This window comes from Anabrus simplex, chromosome 5 (genome assembly GCF_040414725.1).
Source record: "Anabrus simplex isolate iqAnaSimp1 chromosome 5, ASM4041472v1, whole genome shotgun sequence".
NCBI lineage: Eukaryota > Metazoa > Arthropoda > Insecta > Orthoptera > Tettigoniidae > Anabrus > Anabrus simplex.
The window spans coordinates 279,696,470-279,718,309 of NC_090269.1; the positions used below are offsets into that span (position 1 = coordinate 279,696,470).

The 21,840-nt window shown below is 39.3% G+C and overlaps 1 protein-coding gene across 6 annotated transcripts in view; it reads left to right on the forward strand.

Moving 5' to 3' along the window:
• LOC136873986 (ankyrin repeat domain-containing protein 17) overlaps nucleotides 1–21,840 on the forward strand; it is a 918,230-nt gene that overhangs the window by 324,806 nt on the left and 571,584 nt on the right. For all 6 annotated transcript variants that reach the window (XM_067147404.2, XM_067147402.2, XM_068227616.1 and 3 more), the window contains one exon: nucleotides 3,981–4,170. In XM_067147404.2, coding sequence (XP_067003505.2) covers nucleotides 3,981–4,170 — 190 coding nt within the window. The remainder of the gene's footprint in view (nucleotides 1–3,980; nucleotides 4,171–21,840) is intronic.

Below are 21,840 nucleotides of genomic sequence, written 5' to 3' on the forward strand. Positions count from 1 at the left end.
ATGTAATGTTTAAAATATATCCCAACCAGGCGAGTTGGCCATGCAGTTAGGGACGCGCAGCTGTGAGCTTGCATCCGGGAGATAGTGGGTTCGAATCCCACCATCGGTAGCCCTGAAGATGGATTTCCGTGGTTTCCCGTTTTCACACCAGGTTGTACCTTAATTAAGGCCACGGCCGCTTCCTTCCTCCTCCTAGCCCTTTCCTATCCCATCGTCACCATAGGACCTGCCTGTATCGGTGCGATGTAAAAAAAAAAAAAATTATATATATATCTATCCTCAAACTTTTGTAGTGTATACAGACAGATATTTCTGACTTCTCCGTGGTGTACAGTAAAATCTCTATTATCTGTACCTCGATTAGCCGTCCTACGGATTATCCGTCGTCAAAAAAAGAGTCTTGATTTTTAAAAAGCAATGTGCAGTCGCTCTAAAACTTGATGTCAATAATAATAATAATAATAATAATAATAATAATAATAATAATAATAATAATAATAATAATAATAATGTTATAGGTTTTATGTCCCACTACTCACTTTGACGGTTTTTGGAGACGTCGACGTGCCGAAATTTTGTATCGCGGGAGTTCTTTTACGTGCCAGTAAATCTATGGACACGACGCTGACGTATTTGTGCACCTTCAAATAGCACCTGACTGAGCTGGGTTCGAACCTGCCAAGTTGGGGTCACAAGGCCATCGCCTCAACCGTCTGAGCCATTCAGCCCAGCTCTTGACGTCAATGTATCTTGATTCAGTATTCTGTTTTGGAGCGACTGTACATTGACTCTGACACATCCCACTCTGACGAGTCTAGTGTCAGACCTAAGACGAAACGCTGGTTATAAGAGCAAACGCCTGAAAAATCTTACATCTGATATGTACATTGACTCTCCGTCTCCTGAGCCCACGATGATTACGTACGGTAACTACTATGCGTACACGCGCATAGACTGGCAATCGGCATTGGAGACCTGACTTAATACATTTTTTTACTACTGTACGTAATTTTATGTTTTGTAAAATTATTTAACTATTGTAAGTTACGAAAGAAGAGGGATGCTATTCAAATTCCACAGTCACAAACTTTTTTATCCATTCCATTGTTTCAATACGGAACCTAAATATGAAATTCTTAACGTTAAAAAACATTCCATTGTTGACGAATAATGTACTATAATATGCCCCTTCCCAGCCCACGAAGCATAGAGTACAGTATGCTGGTCATTTCTACTTCAGAATGATACGTACAACTTATTTGGTAGTGTGTAACATCTTCAAGTACCGTACGTATATCTTTCATATCGTTCTCTGTCAAGGTTAAATATTTTCACCACTGGTTACTGCATCGTAAATATTTCACGATGCACAGGAATCTGAAACCAGCCTAGCAGTCATAGTCAACCTCCGCTACATTCTGTACTGTAGTGCGAAGTAAGGAAATATGAGAGTGACTGATGAAGTTAAACATTTATTTTCCATTCTAACAGCCAAGAAATGTTGAGATCGAAATCTGTAGTAAAAAGAAAACTTGTGGTTTTAACCATACAAAATAATGTTAATATAATCGAAGGGTTAAAGAAAGGTGAACTAGTCTCAAATTTAGCATCAGAGTTTGGTGTGGGTGTGACAACAGTGCGGAACAAGGTGTTGCAGTTTACGGCGAGTTCTGACAGTTTGCATGGACTTTCTAAAAGAACAACAATGAAAGCATCATCTTTAAAAGAACTGGATGCTGCGTTATTCACGTGATTTCAGCAGAAGAGAGGCAAAGGTGTACCTATTAGTGGTCCTATGATAAGGCAGGCACAAATTTTTCACGAAAAGATGGGGGGCTCAGGGTCTTCACCAGCGTTCAGTGGTTGGCTACAGAAATTCAAGGACAGACATGGCATTTGAGAATTAAACATCGAAGGAGAAAAGTTAAGTGGTGACAGCAGTGCAGCAGAAAACTTTAGATGTGGTTCAATCGCATAATTGAGAGATACAGTTTCATTCGAAGTCAAGTGTACAATGCTGATGAAACCGGACTTTATTGGAAGTGCTTACCCAGTAAAACACTAGCAGCTGCTGAAGAGAAATCGGCTCCTGGTCACAAATCCAGTAAAGAGCGCATTACCCTCTTGTGTTGTGCGAATGCTAGTGGCGACCATAAATTAAAATTAGCTGTTAGTAAAGCAAAAAATCCGCGTTCATTCAAAGGAACAGTGATCAAATATTTCCCAGTAGATTATTGTCATAACAAATGATACGATATTTTCAGAACATGGTTCCATAATTAGTTTGTTCCGCGGTTTCGAGATTTCATGGCATTCAAAGGCTTGCCGTTAAAGGCCGTCCTTTTTCTTGATAATGCACCCTCTCGCCCTGTTGATACAGAGTTGAAATCAGAGGATGGAAACATTTTTGTTTCCTATTTGCCACCTAATGTAAATTCATTAATTCAGCCAATGGACCAAGGCATCCTCGCAACCTTTAAGGCACATTATAAGCGGGAATTGCTAGGCTTCTTTACTTTCCGAAGAAACGTCGATAGTTGAGTTCTGGAAAAAACTCTATCTTAAAGAAGTGCTTAATCTTGCCCAGAAATCATGGGATATAGTAACCACTTAGAACATCATTTGATCGTGGAGAAAATTTTATGTTGATGTCAGAGTGCTTGCCAATGATTTTCATGGGTTCACTGATGAAGATGAAAATGAGGGATTGGTGATCAAACCTATCCTGAAGACGTTCATTTTGGAGAAGTGGATGAAAGTAACATTGAGGGGTGGCTTCATATTGACTATGTATTGCCTGAGCAACACATTTTAACTGATGACGAAATGATAAATAAGAGCACGAACGGGAACTCGGCAGTCAGCTGCGAAGCGATGAGTGATGTGAGGGGGATAGGGAAGAAGATTGCATCACAAGCAATCGCGTACCGCTTCAGACTGTACGGGAGTCGGCTGAAACGTTAATGGAATTCTTGGAACAAGAGGACGATACAGATGTTTCAGACATTCTTGCAATTAGAAAGCTCAGAATGGACATAAAAAAGGAAATGAGTTGTAGGAGAGTGCAAAAAAAAAAAAAAAAAAAAGTAACGGGTTTTTTCAAAAGCAGCTTAAATGACACCAGGTAAATTAATTATTTATGGTCTGCTGGTAATTTAGGTGAATATTTAGTATGTATTATTGTAGCTTTGACTACATTTTGGTTTTAAAGAGGATTTTATGCACTGCTTTTTAAGGTTATATGGTGTGTATTTTATGTACTTTGAAGTCTATTAAAATTAGTAGTATGGATTATCCATTTTTTAAAATTAAGTGTTCACCCCTTCCCGGGCATTAGAACGGATAATCAAGGTTTTACTGTAGTTGTTAGGGCGTTGGCATTGGGAATTGAAGTTTTAGAGTTTGATTCCGATCTTGATATTTTTTCATTTTACCTTTCTTTTTCTTTCTTTTCATATTTTTGTAAATTTCATGTTTTTGATACAATGTTCAATTTTTTTATTACATCACATACTTCATTATTTGTTGTTTTTTCTATGTATAGTATCAGGTTATTTACATTTTTTACAATATTTGTCACATTTTCACTGTTCATCTGACAATGAATTGCTTGGACTTGACTCGTTATTACACTTATGTGGGTGTATTTTTCATAGAAGCATTGTAAATTAAGTATTTTGCAACAATGAGCACATTTAATTAATGCAGGTGTAGAGCAAGAATAACACTTTGACATCATTACTTCAATGAGAAAGAAGAAATGGAAAGTTTCTTCCTCCTGATTTAAAGTTTAGATGTGTGAAACTGAATGGGGCCATGGTGCTGGTAGCTAGTAGATGATTGTGGAGACTATTAATTTATTCAGAGACGCTGCTGACTGATTGCTGAAAGGTACAGCAGTATTTAATGGAGGCATTTATCATCATCACCATCATCATCATCCATCATCGTCGTAAACATAATCACAATTTCTTTTTCAGGTCAACATGCCAACAGATAGCTTTGAATCCCCTCTGACATTAGCAGCATGTGGGGGTCATGTAGACTTGGCCATGCTACTAATTGAAAGGGGTGCAAACATTGAGGAAGTTAACGATGAAGGTTATACCCCTCTGATGGAAGCCGCTCGGGAAGGTCATGAAGAAATGGTAGCCCTTCTCCTCAGTCAGGGTATGTTTACTTTATCTTAGACTATAAAGTTGCATTATATTTAGATTTTCTGACATTAGAATTTTAATGGTACCCATATTGTTTTATTCTTAATCTGCTTCTAATATTGCTGTAACTTAGTATGAAAATTGATCAAACCATTCTGAAATTACCTAAAAATCATGTGTTGTGGTGAAAATACTCAGCATACAATTATTTCTGTTATCTCAACAAGGGAAGGAGATGGAAGGAAACATCAGAGCGTAGGTTACTGGACAAATTACCACTCAACTTTAAATTTCCAATGTATTTCCTAAATTAATTTTTGTTCTAGAACAAATTAAAAAAAAAAAATGCTAGCAGATGTAATGTTACAACTTGGAAAAAAAAAAAAAAAATCTATTCATATGCACAATTAAAAGAAAACCAGCTTGGACTTCAAGGAATGCAACACATTTATAGGGGATTATCACACAACGTTGTCCAGAGTAACAATTATTAGTCATAAAGGTAGTAGTGCAAAATGCTTAGAGTCTATGATAATGCCTATTATGATGTTATATTTCTGGGCATTTCTAACGCATTCAAGATATTCCTGATGTATTTTATAGTACCTTCCCTGCCACCAAAAACTAATCCTTTATCTGACCAATGCTCAAGTGGGATGTTGTGATATTTGCTTAAATATGGGAGGCATGGTTCATAAATAAATTACTTTTTTTGTCAAGCTATCACCTGCTCATTGTCTCTTTCAAAATGAATAATGGTATCAAACACCAAAGCAGTGTGCTTATTTGAACGAATGGCAATGATGTCAGCTCTTCTATTTGATCCCATAGAAGAAACACAGTGAACTTCATAAACTTGCTACTGCGTTTCCCTTAATGCTAAAGCTAAACACAGACGATAGGCTTACTGCATTGGTGGGAAAAGAAATTATTGGCAGGAAAGCAAGGGAAAAAATTTAGAAATCTGGAAAAGCTTAGTCACCACAAACAAAGTGAACAGGGGAAATGAAGGTCCACACTTGTACATCTTTATATAATACCTAATTTTTTCCGTCATTCACGGCCATATTGAGTAAACAAGGTTTCAGCAGCTGGAATTGGAGCCAGTTATAGATTGCTATGTCTTCTTTACAAGTAAAATATAATGAATCCCTCATGACCACGACTTACATACATTTTTAAAGAAAAATGCTCTTCTTCAGCAGTCGTTTTTGCATATTTTCCATGATGACGTTTGTACACAGGTATATCTATTGGCATGAGATTGAACTGTGTACATCCTGTCTTCTGTCATCCTCATCAGATATATATGAGACACAACTGGTACCAGTTATGGCCTACAACAGGGCCTCTCAGGGTGCATGCGCGTGGTGCATGCACTGTGCACGGTGCAAAAGACTTGGCTTGGTTGACCAGAGTGCAGACCCCCCACTCCTTGATTTGGAGCAATAGCGCTTACTCTCTCTTTCCTCACGCCTGTCTCGCTCGCTCCGCCTGTCTCCCTCTGCCCCACTTGCGCAGTAGCGCTCCAAATCCGGGCTGACTTGAGCCGAGTATAGGCGAGTTCAGCCGAGCTTAGCCGAGTAGCCCAGAGACGAAGCGTTGATCCGAGCCATGCCGAGCGGCAGCGATGCACAGTGCACGGAGCTCTTGCGCCTCTATCTGCACGCGTGAGATTTTGGGCGTTTGAGAGGCCCTGGCCTACAAGAACATTGCAATGATGACCATGTATTTGAACTTTTCAGTGAAAGATACTATCTTTCATTGAAAAGAATGAATCTTTTTTTCCATTCCGGGGTGTATCTCTATCAATAAACATGATATAGACCAACCTACCTGATAGCCATGATCATTAAAACGTCAACACTGTAAGGCCCGACACTGTGGTTAGCTGGTTCTTGTCCCATTCGTTGAAAATATTTTTTACCATCGGAACGTTGGCCAGCAGGGTAGGTGTTGCAGAATTTCCCTAACTAGTGTTTATATTTCATGTTGAATTTAATCACTACAAAATATAATTGTATTGAATAGGTGGACACAGTAATTTTATTCAAGAAAGTATTCACTTATTGTATCTTCAATACAGAACAAAATGAGATTAGTTACTTGTAACTTACCAGCCGAAGATTCACTGCCGACAGCAATGATGAAGGGCTCCATTTCGTCCTGGATCAAATCCGATTTCCACACGTCCACTTCAATATCTTTCACGTTTTTCACGTAGTTCGCCCAGTTTTCAGTAGACACGCGTAGGAAACCTTCGATTCACAATTAAGTATTTATTTTCCACCTAGTCGATACAATGATTGCTTAAGGCAATTTTTAATGGTCAAAAGTGGTACATGTTTCGTATATTATCAACATCTTCAGCCACATAACACTGTTTAGATGAAAAATGTATAAAATTGACAAAGTAATGCTTTAGAGGAAGTGTCAATTTTATACATTTTTCATCTAAACAGTGTTATGTGGCTGAAGATGTTGATAATATACGAAACATGTACCACTTTTGACCATTAAAAATTGCCTTAAGCAATCATTGTATCGACTAGGTGGAAAATAAATACTTAATTGTGAATCTATTGAAGTGCGATACGGACCATGAAGCTGATTTTATGTAATAGGAAACCTTCATCGATGAGTCTTTCAATCTCCCTTGTTTTGAACGTGGTGTTGTTTATAGTAACATAGTTCTTCACTTGTGCCCAAACAAGTTCGATAGGATTCAGCTCACAATGGTATGATGGTGAACGAAGAGCCGTAACACCACTTTCTCTTGCCATTTCATCGATTCTGTGGCAATCGTATTTCCATCGCACACTGCTTACGAGGGTCATCAAGTCTGTTTTCGGCATGTTCTCATCATACACTACACCACGTTCTCGAAGCCATGACCGCAGGTTCTCTTTTTTCCATGCCTTCGTAGGCAGAGCTTCTTTCTTGCGGCTATGATAGGAGGCATTGTCAAGAACAATGACAGAGTTTGGCGGCAGGCTCGGTAGTAGACGTTCTTTAAAATATTCTCTTAACAGTCACCATCCATTTCGTCATGAGCATCTGCGGTATCCTTCTTGCCCTGAAACACGTACTTCGCCCCTGGCACAAACCTATTCTCATTACCGGCATGAACTAACGCGAACTGTGGACCACGACCTGTAGGTGACTTCAGACGGCAAGTGAGTCCTGACAGAAAAGCATCCCGTGGAGTTGAAATGGTCTTATCTTTCCATTCTTTTCCAACAGTGTGCCCTGTGTTAACTCATGACTTATCAGTGTAAAAGATGTTCCTTCCCTCGTCTCGATATTTCTTAACTGTTGACAGATACTTGTGATGCCAAGATATAATATCTATCAAAGGGTAGGAAGGGTCCACCTATTCAATACTATTAGTTTGTATATTGTCTTATAAACCTGGGACTAGTTTTGACCCCATATATATTGGGTCATCTTCAACCACGCTCCAATTGGAAGACATAAGAGTACATATAACCAATAATGATATAAACACTGATATGACACAATTTATAGTCTTAGTTTAAACCATTGATGAAGTCTGAATAACATATCTACACTTTACACTAAATAACACATCAAAAATGTTGTGGTTGGTGGCGAACTATTTTGTTGTTTTTACAGCAGCTATTGTTTTTGAGTTGATCTGGGAGTCACTTTACAAAAGTGAGTCTGTTTCTGTCAAGCTGAATTTCCTTTTTTTCATACTGAAAACCCATGTCTCTCAACAAGTGAAACAAAGTTGTTCTTTTGAACTCGGTAAGGTCTCTATCATTATTCAGACTGTAGGACTTGCTGCAAGGTTGGAGGTTGATTTTTAAGGAAAAACTTGTGCACCTTACGTCTTGCACCACTGCGAACAAAATCATTGAACTTGACTGACCTGCTATCTTTCCGTGGTGCTTTACGTTCTCTTGTTTTAATTGGAGAAGTCAAAGGTTCTGTAGCGGCTGCTGATCGCACTTCATAAACAGTCCCCTCAGAAATGCTTGTTGCTTCAGCAGTTTCTTCATCCACCCAGCTGAGACTTTTATTTGGATTCTTTCGAGGAAGGTAATTAAGTACGTTAAGCAGAGTTTGCTTTTGTTTCTTCCTAAGTATCTCTCCCTGCTTATTTTTATGGATGTCCTCACCCATAATGCAAATAAATCACTATTAATGATCTCTATTAATGTTAAAAGAAAGAAATCACACACGTAGGCTAATCACATAACACTCACTCAACAGAATACAATTAGGCCTTTACACTGATATAAAGACTGAAAAACCCACGCAACAAATAAATACCGTAAACGACATCTCTACAAAAGAAATCACGGTATTGATGTTAAAAGAAAGAAATCACACAAGTAGGCTAATTAATCACATAACACTCACTCAACACAAGTACACACTGATATAAAAACCAGAAAACAGACGCAACAAATTAATACTGTAGATGACTCTACAAAAGACCACAGTGTCAATGTTAAAGAAATCACACAGTTGGGCTTATCTTATAACTACCACTCAACACAAGACAAGAACGCACTGATTTACAGCCTAAAAATACACGTGCAATAAGGAAACATTGTACGTGACTTCTCTACAGAAGTGAGCTGCCCGCGGTTCACAGATGCTTGTACCAGAGCAACATAGAAGGCAAGTGATGTGAGGCAACGAAGCGATGGCTGTTCCTGCCATTGTACTTCGTCCCTACGAATGTATTTATAAAAAATAAAATGTTATATAGTTATTTTAATATCTCATGGGCAAAAATGCCTCATCCTTTATATCTGTCTTTCATAATACATTACAAAGTACAGTATACTATCCCTTAATCACGAGGAATTATGGGTGTCTCAGAGGGCGTATATTCACTTGTTGTAGGTCTGTAAGAGCAATACTGTTTTCTTAACGTGGAATGAGCCATAGATTGCTTCTATATACCAAGCCCCTAGGTGGCACTCCAAACGGAAGGTAGTGACGTCTGTTAATAAACTAGAAAATTATAGTATATGGGTCTCATTCAGTTCAGACTCTCTCTGCAAGATTTCATTACATCCTGTTGTTACCGAGCTCGATAGCTGCAGTCGCTTAAGTGCGGCCAGTATCCAGTATTCGGGAGATAGTAGGTTCGAATCCCATTGTCAGCAGCCCTGAAAATGGTTTTCCGTGGTTTCCCATTTTCACGCCAGGCAAATGCTGGGGCTGTACCTTAATTAAGGCCACGGCCACTTCCTTCCCACTCCTAGCCCTTCCCTGTCCCATTGTCGCCATAAGAACTATCTGTGTCGGTGCGACATAAAACAACTAGCAAAAAAAAAAAAAAAATCCAGTTGTTAAGTGTTCCTACTACTAGGGAGAGTCTGTACAGATGTTACGGACTTCTCCCTCCTAAGATTCACAATTCTAGGACACTGGAGATAATCTTGAATTTTTTTTTTTTTTCCAAAAATGACATTAATTTTATGTTTTTTTGATGTTGAGAGTATAATGCACTGCAGTCAAATTGCTAGCTGGTTGATGAAAGCCATAGAATAGTCCAGGCAGTGGTGAACAAGGTTGGCTGTGAAATCAGCCGTCGTAGCCGAGGTCCAGTTCCAAGGAGTTAGACCCCTAAGTTACTCGTCAGAGACCGGCCTCCTGTGCAGTGAGAGTTAGCGAGTTGGTATACAGGTCTCAATGAAGGACTTTCGTTCCAGGTAGTATAAGGGCTGGCATGCTGATGTAGAGTTCTCAGGTAGTAACCATTACTGCACCATTCCCAGTAGCACTAAGAACAGAATGGTACGACAAGTCAGCAGTGGGCCATAAATTGCTTTGGTGCGCAAACAGTGCTTATCTATATATATAAAATAAGAGTTTTGTCTGTACGTTGCTCAGAATTTGAAAAGAATGGTATTTCTGTATCGGTCATGTCCTCAGTAACAAGAAAATGCATTTTTTACTTTTCCGTAATTTCTGTCTTGTCTATCTGTCTGTATGTATGTACATGCATCACGAGAAAACGGCTGAAGAGAATTTAATTAAAATCGGAATGTAAAGTCGGGTGATGAGCCGCTACAATCTAGGCTATACATTATTTTAATCACGCTGAGTGAAATGGTAGTTTAGGGGAAGGCCTGAAATTTAATTCTCAAATATTTATGTTATTAGTGGTCGTGTCCTAACGAAAATCGCTAGACAAAGATGGGAAATAAGTCTCTACAATATAGGCTACACACGTGGAGAAAAATGGTAGTTTAGGGGAAGGCCTAAAATTTAATTCTCAAATATTTATTTTATTAGTGGTCGTATCTTCACGAAAATTGGTATGCAAAGTCGGGGAATAGGTTGCTATAATCTAGGCTGTCAATAATGCTATTCACAGTAAGTGAAATGGTAGTTTAGAGGAAGGTCTGAAATGTAATTCTCAAATAAGTTATTTATGTTATTAGTGGTCGTATCGATAAATACTACATAACTAACATAAGTTATGTCAAGTTAGTAGTAGTTATGTAAGAAGTTATTCAATTTCCGATCACTTATGTCTTATACATTGTTACCGTACCGCATATAATCGGAGATATTCATGAATTTGGATTTTTGTTACCAAGTCCATATCAGCGCCGAGTCACGAGAAAATGGGTAAACAGAATTTAGTGAAAATCGGTATGTAAAGTCTGAGAATAAGGAACTACAGTCTACGATATAAATTACTTTGTAAGACACCCTAATATCACAGAGTCGAAAGAAAACTAATGTGAAGGCCTGCAATATAGAAAGCTCATAATCAACAATAACATTACATTGACCATTGTTTGTTGCGATGTGCTTTTTGTCTTCTGTTTCCTCTCATCCCCGATAGATAGGATTACTACAGCGTACCGAGGTTTTTTAAATTTGCTTGACGTCGCACCGACACAGGTAGGTCTTATGGCAACTATGGGATAGGAAATGAATAGTGGTGTGAAGGAAGCGGCCTTGGCTTTAAGGTACAGCCTGGTGTGACTGGTGTGAAAATGGGAAACCACGGAATGCCATTTTTATTTTATTTTATTTTTTTCTTAAAGTCGCACCAACACTGATATGTCTTATGGCGACGATGGGAGAAGGAAAGGTCTAGGAAGTGGAAGGAAGGGGCCGTGGTTTTAATTAAGGTACAGTCCCAGCATTTGCTGGTGTGAAAATTGGGAAACCACGGAAAAGAATCGTCAGGGCTGCCGACAGTGGGCCTTGAACCCACTATCTCCCGAATACGACCTTCAGGGTTTCCGGCAGTGGGGTTCGAATCCACTATCTTCCGGATGCAAGCTCACAGCTGCGCGTCCGTAACCACACGGCCAACTCGCCTGTTCATACTAACTGTAACAGCCTGCCTGTATATTGGCGGGAAGTAGCTGGGGTGTAAGATAACTTTCTTCTTTAGCATGCCATTCCTCTGGTTCATACATTTTCTGATATATCTGGTACGTAACACACTGGTTCATCATAGTATTCGAGCTATACAATCCCTACTCTGAGCCACTGATTGGAATGAGTAGTGTGCATATTTAACGGAATAATGACAGAGGAGTGTTCACGGCAGTCTGCGACCTGGTTATTCCAGCTCTGGAACTTTGGACTCTTAGATTGACACCGTAGTACTGTTCGTTGAAAGTGAGAGAGTGTGCGGTTATTCATTTGATCGAGTATTTTATATGATTACATTATTTTCAATCGCTACATTCCTATTGACCTTTTTGGTAATGACCTATGTTGAATTCAGTTAGGAAAACCACCAAGTCAGTCTTTCTGAGAATCCCGTAGCGAAGCACGGGTACATCAGCTAGTATATAAATATATGTAAAATTTTAAGTCTGTTAAAAGTAGTGCTTATCAGTTTGAAATTATGGCAGCTGGGACATCTCTACCGAACTTGAAAAAGGGTAAATTAAGAAAAACGTATGTATTCAGTTAAAATGGGGCACCCTAACTAATTTACTAGAGAAAACTCAGATTACTGGCTTAAAAATAGGGTCTGTCTGTTTGTCTGTTAGGTCATCAGCCCATAGGCTAGTTGGATCCTCAAGTAGCACCACAAAAGGCTATGCAGTTATAAGGAAACCACAAAAACCAATGGCAGAGCTCAAATGAGGCATACTAGGCGAGATGAGGAGTGAGGTAGTTTGCTATTGCTTTCCTCACTGGACCAGAGGGTGCTATTGCAGCATGACTGAACCTATGAGCGACAACTTTCATAATACAGACACTAGTTGTGCTCCGAACGTCATTACTAGGGCTCGGATCGATATGCTCTATAAAATCTCCAGATATGCTCGAAAACCATGTGATATATGCTCGATAGATATGCTCGAAAAACCCATTATATGCTCCATAGATATGCTCAAAAAAACATATGCGGTCAAATATGCAGAATATGCTCGAAAAACACCGTTAAAAACTGTAGAAAGGAAAGTGAAACTAAAAACCAGTAACACATCTTTATATACGAGCTTTATTTTCTAATTGTATGTATGATACACTGCAATATACTCGCATTCAAGTTTCAAGTATATATATGAGAAGTTTTCTTATAAAAGTTACAGTTTAAAAGTTCATTTACAAGATGTTCAGAATTAGGCGAGTCACTGAAGTAGATCTGCATTGCTCTGTACAACAAGAATTTTTTCTATGTTTTCAGTTTTGAATGATTTTCTTAAATCAGTCAATAAAAGTTTCAATGATGAGAACGATCTTTCGACGTCAACTGACACGAGAGGTAAATACTTGAATGAAGCTGCTTCTTGTGCAGAGTAGTTCGGAAAATCCTCTGACGGTGCAGACTCGCCACGCAGCATCCTCTCGAAGTCCAACGCTGCACTCCAACCGGGATTTTGAGCCAGCACGAACTCCAGTTTTTGTTTCACGGTTTTCCCAGTCTCTCCAGGCCACAACTCGGCTTCTTTGGATGACTCAGTGTATTGTAGCGACCACTTCAACCAACTCCATCCCTCGCGATTCCAACTTTAGGATGGCCTCAGGAATGAAGCTCATGTAGGCTTTTATGAAAGTCAAGGATGGCATAAAGCCCTTCATTTTAAAAGCAGCCTTAGCTTTCGTGATGTACTTGCTGTCCGCCTCGTCAAACGTATTGATCACCTGGAAAAAATATAAATGAATAACATTAGCCGAGGAGAATAACTGAGAAAATTACAAAATTAGGTGCCGTCTGATGGAGTAAAGATAAAAGATATGAAAGGAATGATAGAGAAAACCTCGAAAATGAGAAGATTTTAAACATTTCAACTAGTCTTGCCTCTTCAATTGTCCTATGATTTTCTGCGTAATACAAGGCAGCCAATATCCAAGTTCCCCATCGCATCAATATGGGCTCGGGAGGTAAAGGGAGCTCTGGATGCATCGTCTTGAAGGCACGGACGCGAGTAGGAGTCTTGACGAAAATTTTCTCCACTGAGGAAATGACGCTGTTCATGCTGGGTGATTTTTCACGCAGCTCCTCAGCAACTCTGCGTTGCATGGGCAAGACAATTAACATGTGACATCTTCGGGTAAAGAAGCTTTAAGCTCTTCCCAGCCTTAATCATGTAGGGAGCAGCGCCAGTCACCAATGCGAGTACTTTGTTTACCTCCTCATCTGAAAGATTGGCCACAGCAAGCCTGAAACAGGAATGCATAAAATGAAGGGTGAACCGTTCAGTTAATGGTATTCTGACATGTCGTACGACTGTAAGAGATATTTAACTATCAGAACTATCAGAGTCTTCACTGAGCATACGTAGAATGCATTAAAATTAAGCCAGACTGTACTTATTCTTCTTTGGCAAAACGCTCAGAAAATAAATTAACAAAAATATACCTACGCAGAGCTGCTTGTGCTGTTCGCACAATCATACCATGGTTTGTCACATCTAGCTCCCTGCACAGAATTAGGTGGCCCTTCCCCGGTTCACTGGGACTGAGTTTTCCAGCAATAACGTTGGCCATGTATCTTCCACAACTGTCTGGGGTCTCGTCGATAATAACCAAATTGGATGGCTCCCGATGTCGTCCCTGATTGCGTGTAGAATCTGATGAAGAAAGTACCTGAATGAATATTCTTCGTGGAATGAAGGTATTATCAAGAGATTACCTTCATTACGACAGAGCCAGATCCATGTTAAAGTTACTTCTAAATTGTTTAAATGAGAATGCGGAATACTCTGAAGAAACGTAATTTTTGCATAGGGCCGGCTCATGAGACAACTCTCTTCCTGCAAAGTCCTTGAAGAGAGCTCTAATCTCAGCATGTTCGACCTTGTAGAGGGGTATGTTGGCTCTTAAAAATGCCCTACAAACTCTGGAAGAGAGCTCGTCCGAGTGCTGTTGCTGATTGAACAAAGGTTGTATCAGCACTTGTTTCTTCGATTTCCTTTTTTTAAATTCTTCAACTTTTGCTGAGTGCCCACTTGTGGCTTTATGTTGAGAAAATTGAAAACCCTTCGAAATCTTGATCTGAAAATAAATAGGTAGGTGCGCAAAATTTCATTGAATGAATAAAAATAAAGCATTGTGGACTATGAAATTATTTTCAAATATTGCAGTAGAAATAAGAGCACCCTGTCAACGATCCCATGAAAAACCAGCAAATCCAAACGTCAATTTCCGTCTCGGAAATGTAAAATCTGAGGATCTAACGGGTCTACACTCCGAATTCTTAGACTGCTCTCTACTTACCTAGTAGGTAGGCACCGTATGCTGCACATACGGGTTACTTGAAATTTCAATCGTTTGACCAGTGATATCTTTAAGAATATAGATGTGAAAATGTCAATAAGAACTTACCTCTTTTTCGCACATTTTGCTGAAAAGAATTTTCCGGCCAGTAGAAAACGAGTCAGGGTCTTCCTTTGCACATCGTCGGAGTAAAACACTCAGAGATTCCTTAACTTTTGTCATCGCGGTCTTGGAAATCACAAGAACTCGATAGGTACATACGGATGCGATTACGAACTGAGAACTGAGAGTAGAACGCAGAAACGTCACTTGACCGGGTCGGATCTTCCACCACTTCATGGGAAAAGCCACCTAAACAATACTGGTTCCCAAAATAGGCACACCACAAAAACACCTCGCATGTCAAAGTGAAACGATGCTTGGGGCTTCCAGAGCTCATCTAACGAGTCGCTCTCTAATCCGGCAGGGGCCAATTAGGGCGTGTGAATGACCTCGCTAAAGGTTAAAAACCTGTGGTTCTATTATTCGCACTAGATAGTCTTTTCAATAAATATTTCTGTTTTAGAACCTTAAGGATGGTCAGGGCCCGAATTCGGGGGGGGGGGGGGTGAGTTAGAAGAATAACAAACTATTTAGACGAAAACCAGAAGTACATGCATTTATATGCTTCTATTCTGAAAACAGCTGTTTTATGCATTTATATGCTCGATAAATTTAAATTCTGTTGGTCCCAGAGAGATGAAAATACTACCGAAAGGCTTCTTTCAGTGTGTACTATTCAGGAAAAAAATATGCTAATATGCTCGAATCCGAGCCCTAGTCATTACTCAGCACCATCCATGCCCCAGCAGCTTCCATATTGTCAGAGCAATGGATGAGACTGGGACTTCGGTGTAAACCACACTTCCATCTGACCTGTGCCAAGAGACAAATACGAAAGTACTGCATGCATCAAGAAATAGCAACAGGTGGAAAAATGGGATTTGGGGTATAAAGATAAACCGAAACAGCAGCAGCAGAATGCAAAGAGCAAAAAAAAGGCTAATTATGCTTTCATAACATATTTACATGCTTTTAAGCTACTAGCACAACCATATTCATACATATTGATGTGTTTCTTAAGAACCTAATAATAATCTTACATCTATACAAATTAAACAAGTTAACTAAAGAAAGGGAAAAACAAATTGTTGTCGGTTTCCAAGAGAAAAATGCCTCAGCAGGCATTAGGAACAAAATTAACAAAGAAAAGTTCGTTGAGACAGGTGAACGCTAAAACTTTGGTGTGTCTGTGTTGATAACCAATAGTAACCGAAGTGAGAAACTCAACAATGGTACAAGGCCCACGAAATCTATGTGCAAGCTTACCAACTGCTACAAAATTCTTAATCAATACCTTGTCCCCAACCACCAAATTACTGGGTCTTCGTCCATGATCGTACCTTTCTTTTACTATCATATGAGAGGCCCTAAGATTATCCCTATTCCTCCCCCATAGATCCCGAATGTCAGGATGTTTTGTCTCTGGTAAAAGACCGTTCATAGATCACAAGCTGGAAAGTGATGAGTTAGGGAGAGAACCAAACATTAAGGACAGGGGAGTAACGTTGTGTGGTTTGCTCACTGCAGAGTTGAATGCGGAAGAGAGCCAGTATGAAGATATATCCCAGCAGGTATGATCATCATGATGAATAGCGATGAGGACTGACCAGAGATTGCGGTTAACTTGCTCACCATATGAAGGCTGGGTTAATAGGTTTTACTTGTTAGTTGTATCATCTGAGATGGAAAGGTTGAAGGAAAACTTACGGAAGAAGCTTGTGGGAAATGTGTTCACATTACCTGACACAAGATACTGACTGGGACCAAAAGAGGCCAAAATGGAGTTCAAGCAACTGTTATTAGATTGAGCATTTGCCAGCCTCATTGGGAATAACCAAGTAACACGGGTGAACCCGTCCACGCATACAGTGTGAACTTAGTCCTATTTCCCTTTGAACGGGGAAAAAGCCTCATGTAGTCTTATGTATCAACGCTTCATAGGGTGAGTGGCTCGATGAGAAGACAGCAAGCATAACGTAGTGTTCAATGGAGGGTTGCTAACCTTACAAATCTTATAAAATTTGACCAATTGTTATCTCTCTGTCCATAGATTTCCGTATGAAAAAGTCTCGAATTTTCCCCCAGGTCTTAAAAGCTCCTAGTTTATCTACTATGGGAGTCTCATGACGATACAGTAGAACCTCGATAATTCGAAATCCGCCTAATTCAAAGGAGCTCTCATTCCCGGAAACATGAGGTACAGTTTTGCGTGTTATTTAAATTGTTTAATTTGAAATACGGATAATTGGTAATTCGAGGAACAGTGTCGGCCCCGTTACCGAAATTCAGACTTCTAATTCAAAACGTCCTTTACATAGAAAAAAAAATTAGTATTTTTCAAAGTAAATTAAATTCCAAATAGAATGAGTCTTCCGGAATGTGGTGGGGTAGCTTTCTGCACTTACACTTACTTCGCTGTGTCTACAGTGTGCTTTAGTAAATATGAATTACGATTTTACTCAAATTTGGCAAATATAAGGTTGAGTAAAATCGCAGTTCTTTTGTATTCAGCGTTCTAAGGAACACCACAAATCACGTAATAGGCAGTGTGCGGAGAAGCAGAATCTGCGAACACTGGCGATGCCGGACAGTTGGCGAAAGATTGTGACTAATATAATCAATTCGTACGCGCTGAACAATATTGTCAGTACTTTTTTTTTTTTTTTAGTGCCGAGCGCAAACGAACTAGCGGTTTTAAAGGAGAGAAATGCCAGCCGGGAAATTGCACAAGGATGGGGATCATTGTACTGTATTCAAATGCACATGGAAGTGAGACTTCCCTCATCATAGGAAGGTTTGGTAAACCACGATGTTTTAAGGGCTTAGGGCACTTTTCCATGCAAGTACAAGGCATCTAAAACATGCGAACAGTACAGTAATCCGAAAAATAAAGCATTTACACAGGGGAGCCAGCATAATTTGTCCTCATCTTTGAATTGTGTGTTTTTTTTTCTTTCGTTGCGTGAGGTTAGGTTCACCAGTGATTTATACAAGTGCATTATTTGAATAATGTAAATGCACCTTGTTGGATACATTTCGGAAATAGTTTTTTTTTTTTTTTTTTTTCGCATGGCATCAGAAAGGTTTAAACTGTGAATCGCGCGGCTGTGAGCTTGCATCTGGGAGATAGTAGGTTCAAATCCCACTATCGGCAGCCCTGAAGATGGTTTTCCGTGGTTTTCCATTTTCACACCAGGGAAATGCTGGGCCTGTACCTTAATTAAGGCCATGGCCGCTTCCTTTAGGCCTTCCCTATCCTATTGTGGCCGTAAGACCTATCTGTGTCGGTGCGACGTAAAGCCCCTAGCAAAAAACAAAAACAAAAACTGTGTATTAAGAGTTGGCAATTAATTCAAAATCATATAATTCGAAGTCCGATTTTTGCGTCCCAGTGACTTCAAATTACGGTAGAACCGCGATTATACTTCATTTTCCCCTATTATTCGTTCTTACATGGCCCCGCGAGCATCCTAATTAAATTACGTTGAAATGATCCTGTATTATCGGTTCCTCGAAACGATTTCCCGGATCAACTGTCCATAAATTTCAGCCCCATCAACGCTTAAACCTCGAACGCGCATGTTTTTTTTTTTCTCAAGAAACTCTATCTCATGATAGGACGGCACGGCATACTTACGGATCTTGGTGTTAACTTCCCGTTATTGCGGTAATTTGAGAAAGTACTGTGCCGTACTGGAAAAGCGATCAGCGGTGAACTTATATCAGGGACCATCTTAGCATCGCATTCGGGTGGTATTGTTTAGAGAATCCTCGGAAATCATAAAGAAGAGTGTGTCCACAACAATTGGAAGGAGACAGAGGACATTTCGACAGCTCTGCTTGAATGTAGGATGCTAAAGGGTTTATTGTGTCACCTATTCAATACATTATAAATTTTTTTAAACACTTAGGAATATATTATTAATTCCATTTGAGACATGTTTCGCCCTTCATTGAGGGCATCATCAGTCATAGTACCTCCTCAAGGCATAAATCAGGTACCTGATTAGTATTTAAATTCTAAATACTAAGATACATTTCAATGGGAAAGTTAAGCAAAAAAGAAAAACATGTTCATTGATGATACAGTTAAACAATATAAGTTTATAGACACAGCAGTCGGCACCAATGCGTAAAATCACTGGGTATTTTAGCAGAGTCCAGCAGTGGTGGTCCGAAGAATAATTGATGCTACTCATTAGAAAATTATAGGAAATTATAGGAAATTATAAAGTTTATACATATATTTACATTTAAACAGTTAGGGAAGAAAGGGTATAAAGTATCTGGCGTCAGTCTTCATGACACTAATTACTGCCTTAGGTTTAACGATTACAGGTTGACAGGGTAACTATACAGTAAATTTACAATATCCAATTGAACAGTTAAGAAATTACAAGCTTATATACATATTTACAAGAGAGCTGTTTGGTGAGAAAGGATATAAAATGTCTGGCATCAAATGCATCACATTGTTTGTCGTTGGTTGATGATTGCAGCATTAACACACCAGTAATATGCAGAGTGGTCTAACCTTAGTTTATAGCCACAGAGGGTAGGGAAAAATATTCCACCGTTTTTTCAAGAATGTCAAATGAGGTTCTATAGGTGTAGTCATACTGGAAGTTGGCTTTGCATCTCGTGGACAGACAGAATCCGGAATTCTGAGGTGTTGGATCGACTTGGAAAGAAGACTGAAGTCGTGCTGACCATTAAAAGGCGGAAGCTGGAATACTTCGGCCATATAATGCAGAATGATAAGTACAGAATCCTGCAGCTTGTTACACAAGGAAGAATAGAAGGACGTAGGAGTCCTGGTAGACCACGAACTCTATGGATGAAGAACCTCGTAGACTGGTATGGGTTGGACACAATGGCTCTGTTCCGTGTCGCTGCTTCCAAATTCAAGATTGCCATGTTGACTGCCAACCTTCGCTAGAAGATGGCACATTAAGAAGGAGAGGAAGAAGAAGAAATTTACTGTATAGTTACCCTGTCAATCTGTAATCGTTCAACCTACGGCAGTAATTAGTGTCATGAAGATTGACGCCAGATACTTTATACCTTTTCTCTCCTAACTGTTTCATTGTAAATATATGTTTAAACTTTATAATTTTCTAATGAGTAGCGTCAATTATTCTTCGGACCATCACTGCTGGATTCTGCTAAAATACCCAGTGATTTTACGCATTGGTGCCGACTACTGTGTCTATAAACTTATATTGTTTCACTGTATCATCACTGAACATGTTTTTCTTTTTTGCTTAGCTTTCTCATTGTAATATATCTTAATGTTTAGAATTTAAATACTAATCAGGTACCTGGTTTATACCTTGAGGAGGTACTATGACTGATGATGCCCTCAATGAAGGGCGAAACATGTCTCAAATGGAATTAATAATAAATTCCTAAGTGTTTAAAAAAATGTATAATGTATTGAATAGGTGACACAATAAACCCTTTAGCATCCTACATTCACTATCTCCAATATGGATTAACAATGATATTTAACTCTGCTTGAAGACGGAACGAGTTTCATCAAATGTTCGTACTTGCAAAACGTCTACATTTATTGCCCAAGGTTACATGTTTACTTTGTTTTTTTTTTAGTGTATCGCCGGCACTTCCCTCAGGGCACATTCACTGGGCTTTCAGGCAGGAATCAAAACTGCTCCTTCTTAAGTAACACAAGTTTAGTATTTTAATATTATGGTAGCCTATACGATTGTTATAGAGACCAGAACAGATGTTGTACCTTACATACATAAAGCCATGGGATTGCCTATTACTGTTTTGGTCCTAATATAAGACTGGGAATTTCACGTTTTTGTGTTAAAATGTTATAAAAACCGCAGTCTTTTATTTGCGCACGTTACATTTAAAATCTTTATCATTTTGCACTTGTTCTGGCTTGTACAGCGAGCGCGCTTTCCAGCTGAGCTCAAAGTTGCGAATAACCATAATTTCAGAAATTTTTTCTCTTTCCCGTTTGATTGTGATTCGTGACGAACAGAATTGAGTATAATGCGTTCGAGAACTCGAGGATCGATACTTAAATTCGAACGGTCTTGTTCGAAACCAAATTCTGAGTTCAACATAACCTTTAAAAGTTGATGTAGGCCTAATTTATGTGGTACAAGATTTCCATAAACTGACTACCAACAATGTACCGTTGAACAAATTACAATGGAAGATTTTAAAAAAGGTTTTGCAATCATGTTGGGCGCTTTTGTATCTGATGTGCTTTATTTTATTAGGTTAGAGAATTAAAAACTACTTGTGGTCGATTGTTGTTTGGCTTGGCGTTACGGGTGTAAGATTTTTTGAAGAGTTTGTTTGATAAGTTTTCAGAGGAAACTAAGTTTTCTCAGTAAAACTGAATGCCAAGTTTTGAGATTAAGTCTCGTATCGGTAATTAATGTTTGAAGATGGCCGCAGCGTCTAACTTGCCTGCGTTTTACTTGGGGGGGGGGGGTTCGATTCCCGGCCAGGCCAGGCATTTTTACCTGGATATGAGGGCTGGTTCCAGGTTCACTCATTCTACAATTACCTTTAATTGAGGAGCTATTAAATGGTGGGATGGCGATTCCGGTCTAGAGAGTCAGGAATAAAGGCCGAGAGGATTCGTCACATTGACCATACGTCACCTCGGAATCTGCAGGCCTTCGGACCGAGCAGCGGTCGCTTGGTAGGTGAAACACCCATTGGGGCCGTAGTTTAGTTTGGTTTGGTTTATGGGTGTTAGTAAGATTATAAGTATACATATTTTACTTTTTTGATGTTTAGCCAAATTGTTGCTGGTTCATTCGTTCCCGGATTTTCCGTTTTCCTGTGTTGTACGTTTTTTGTCAGGGTCCCTTTAAAAATGGGGAATTGAGATTCACTGTAATAA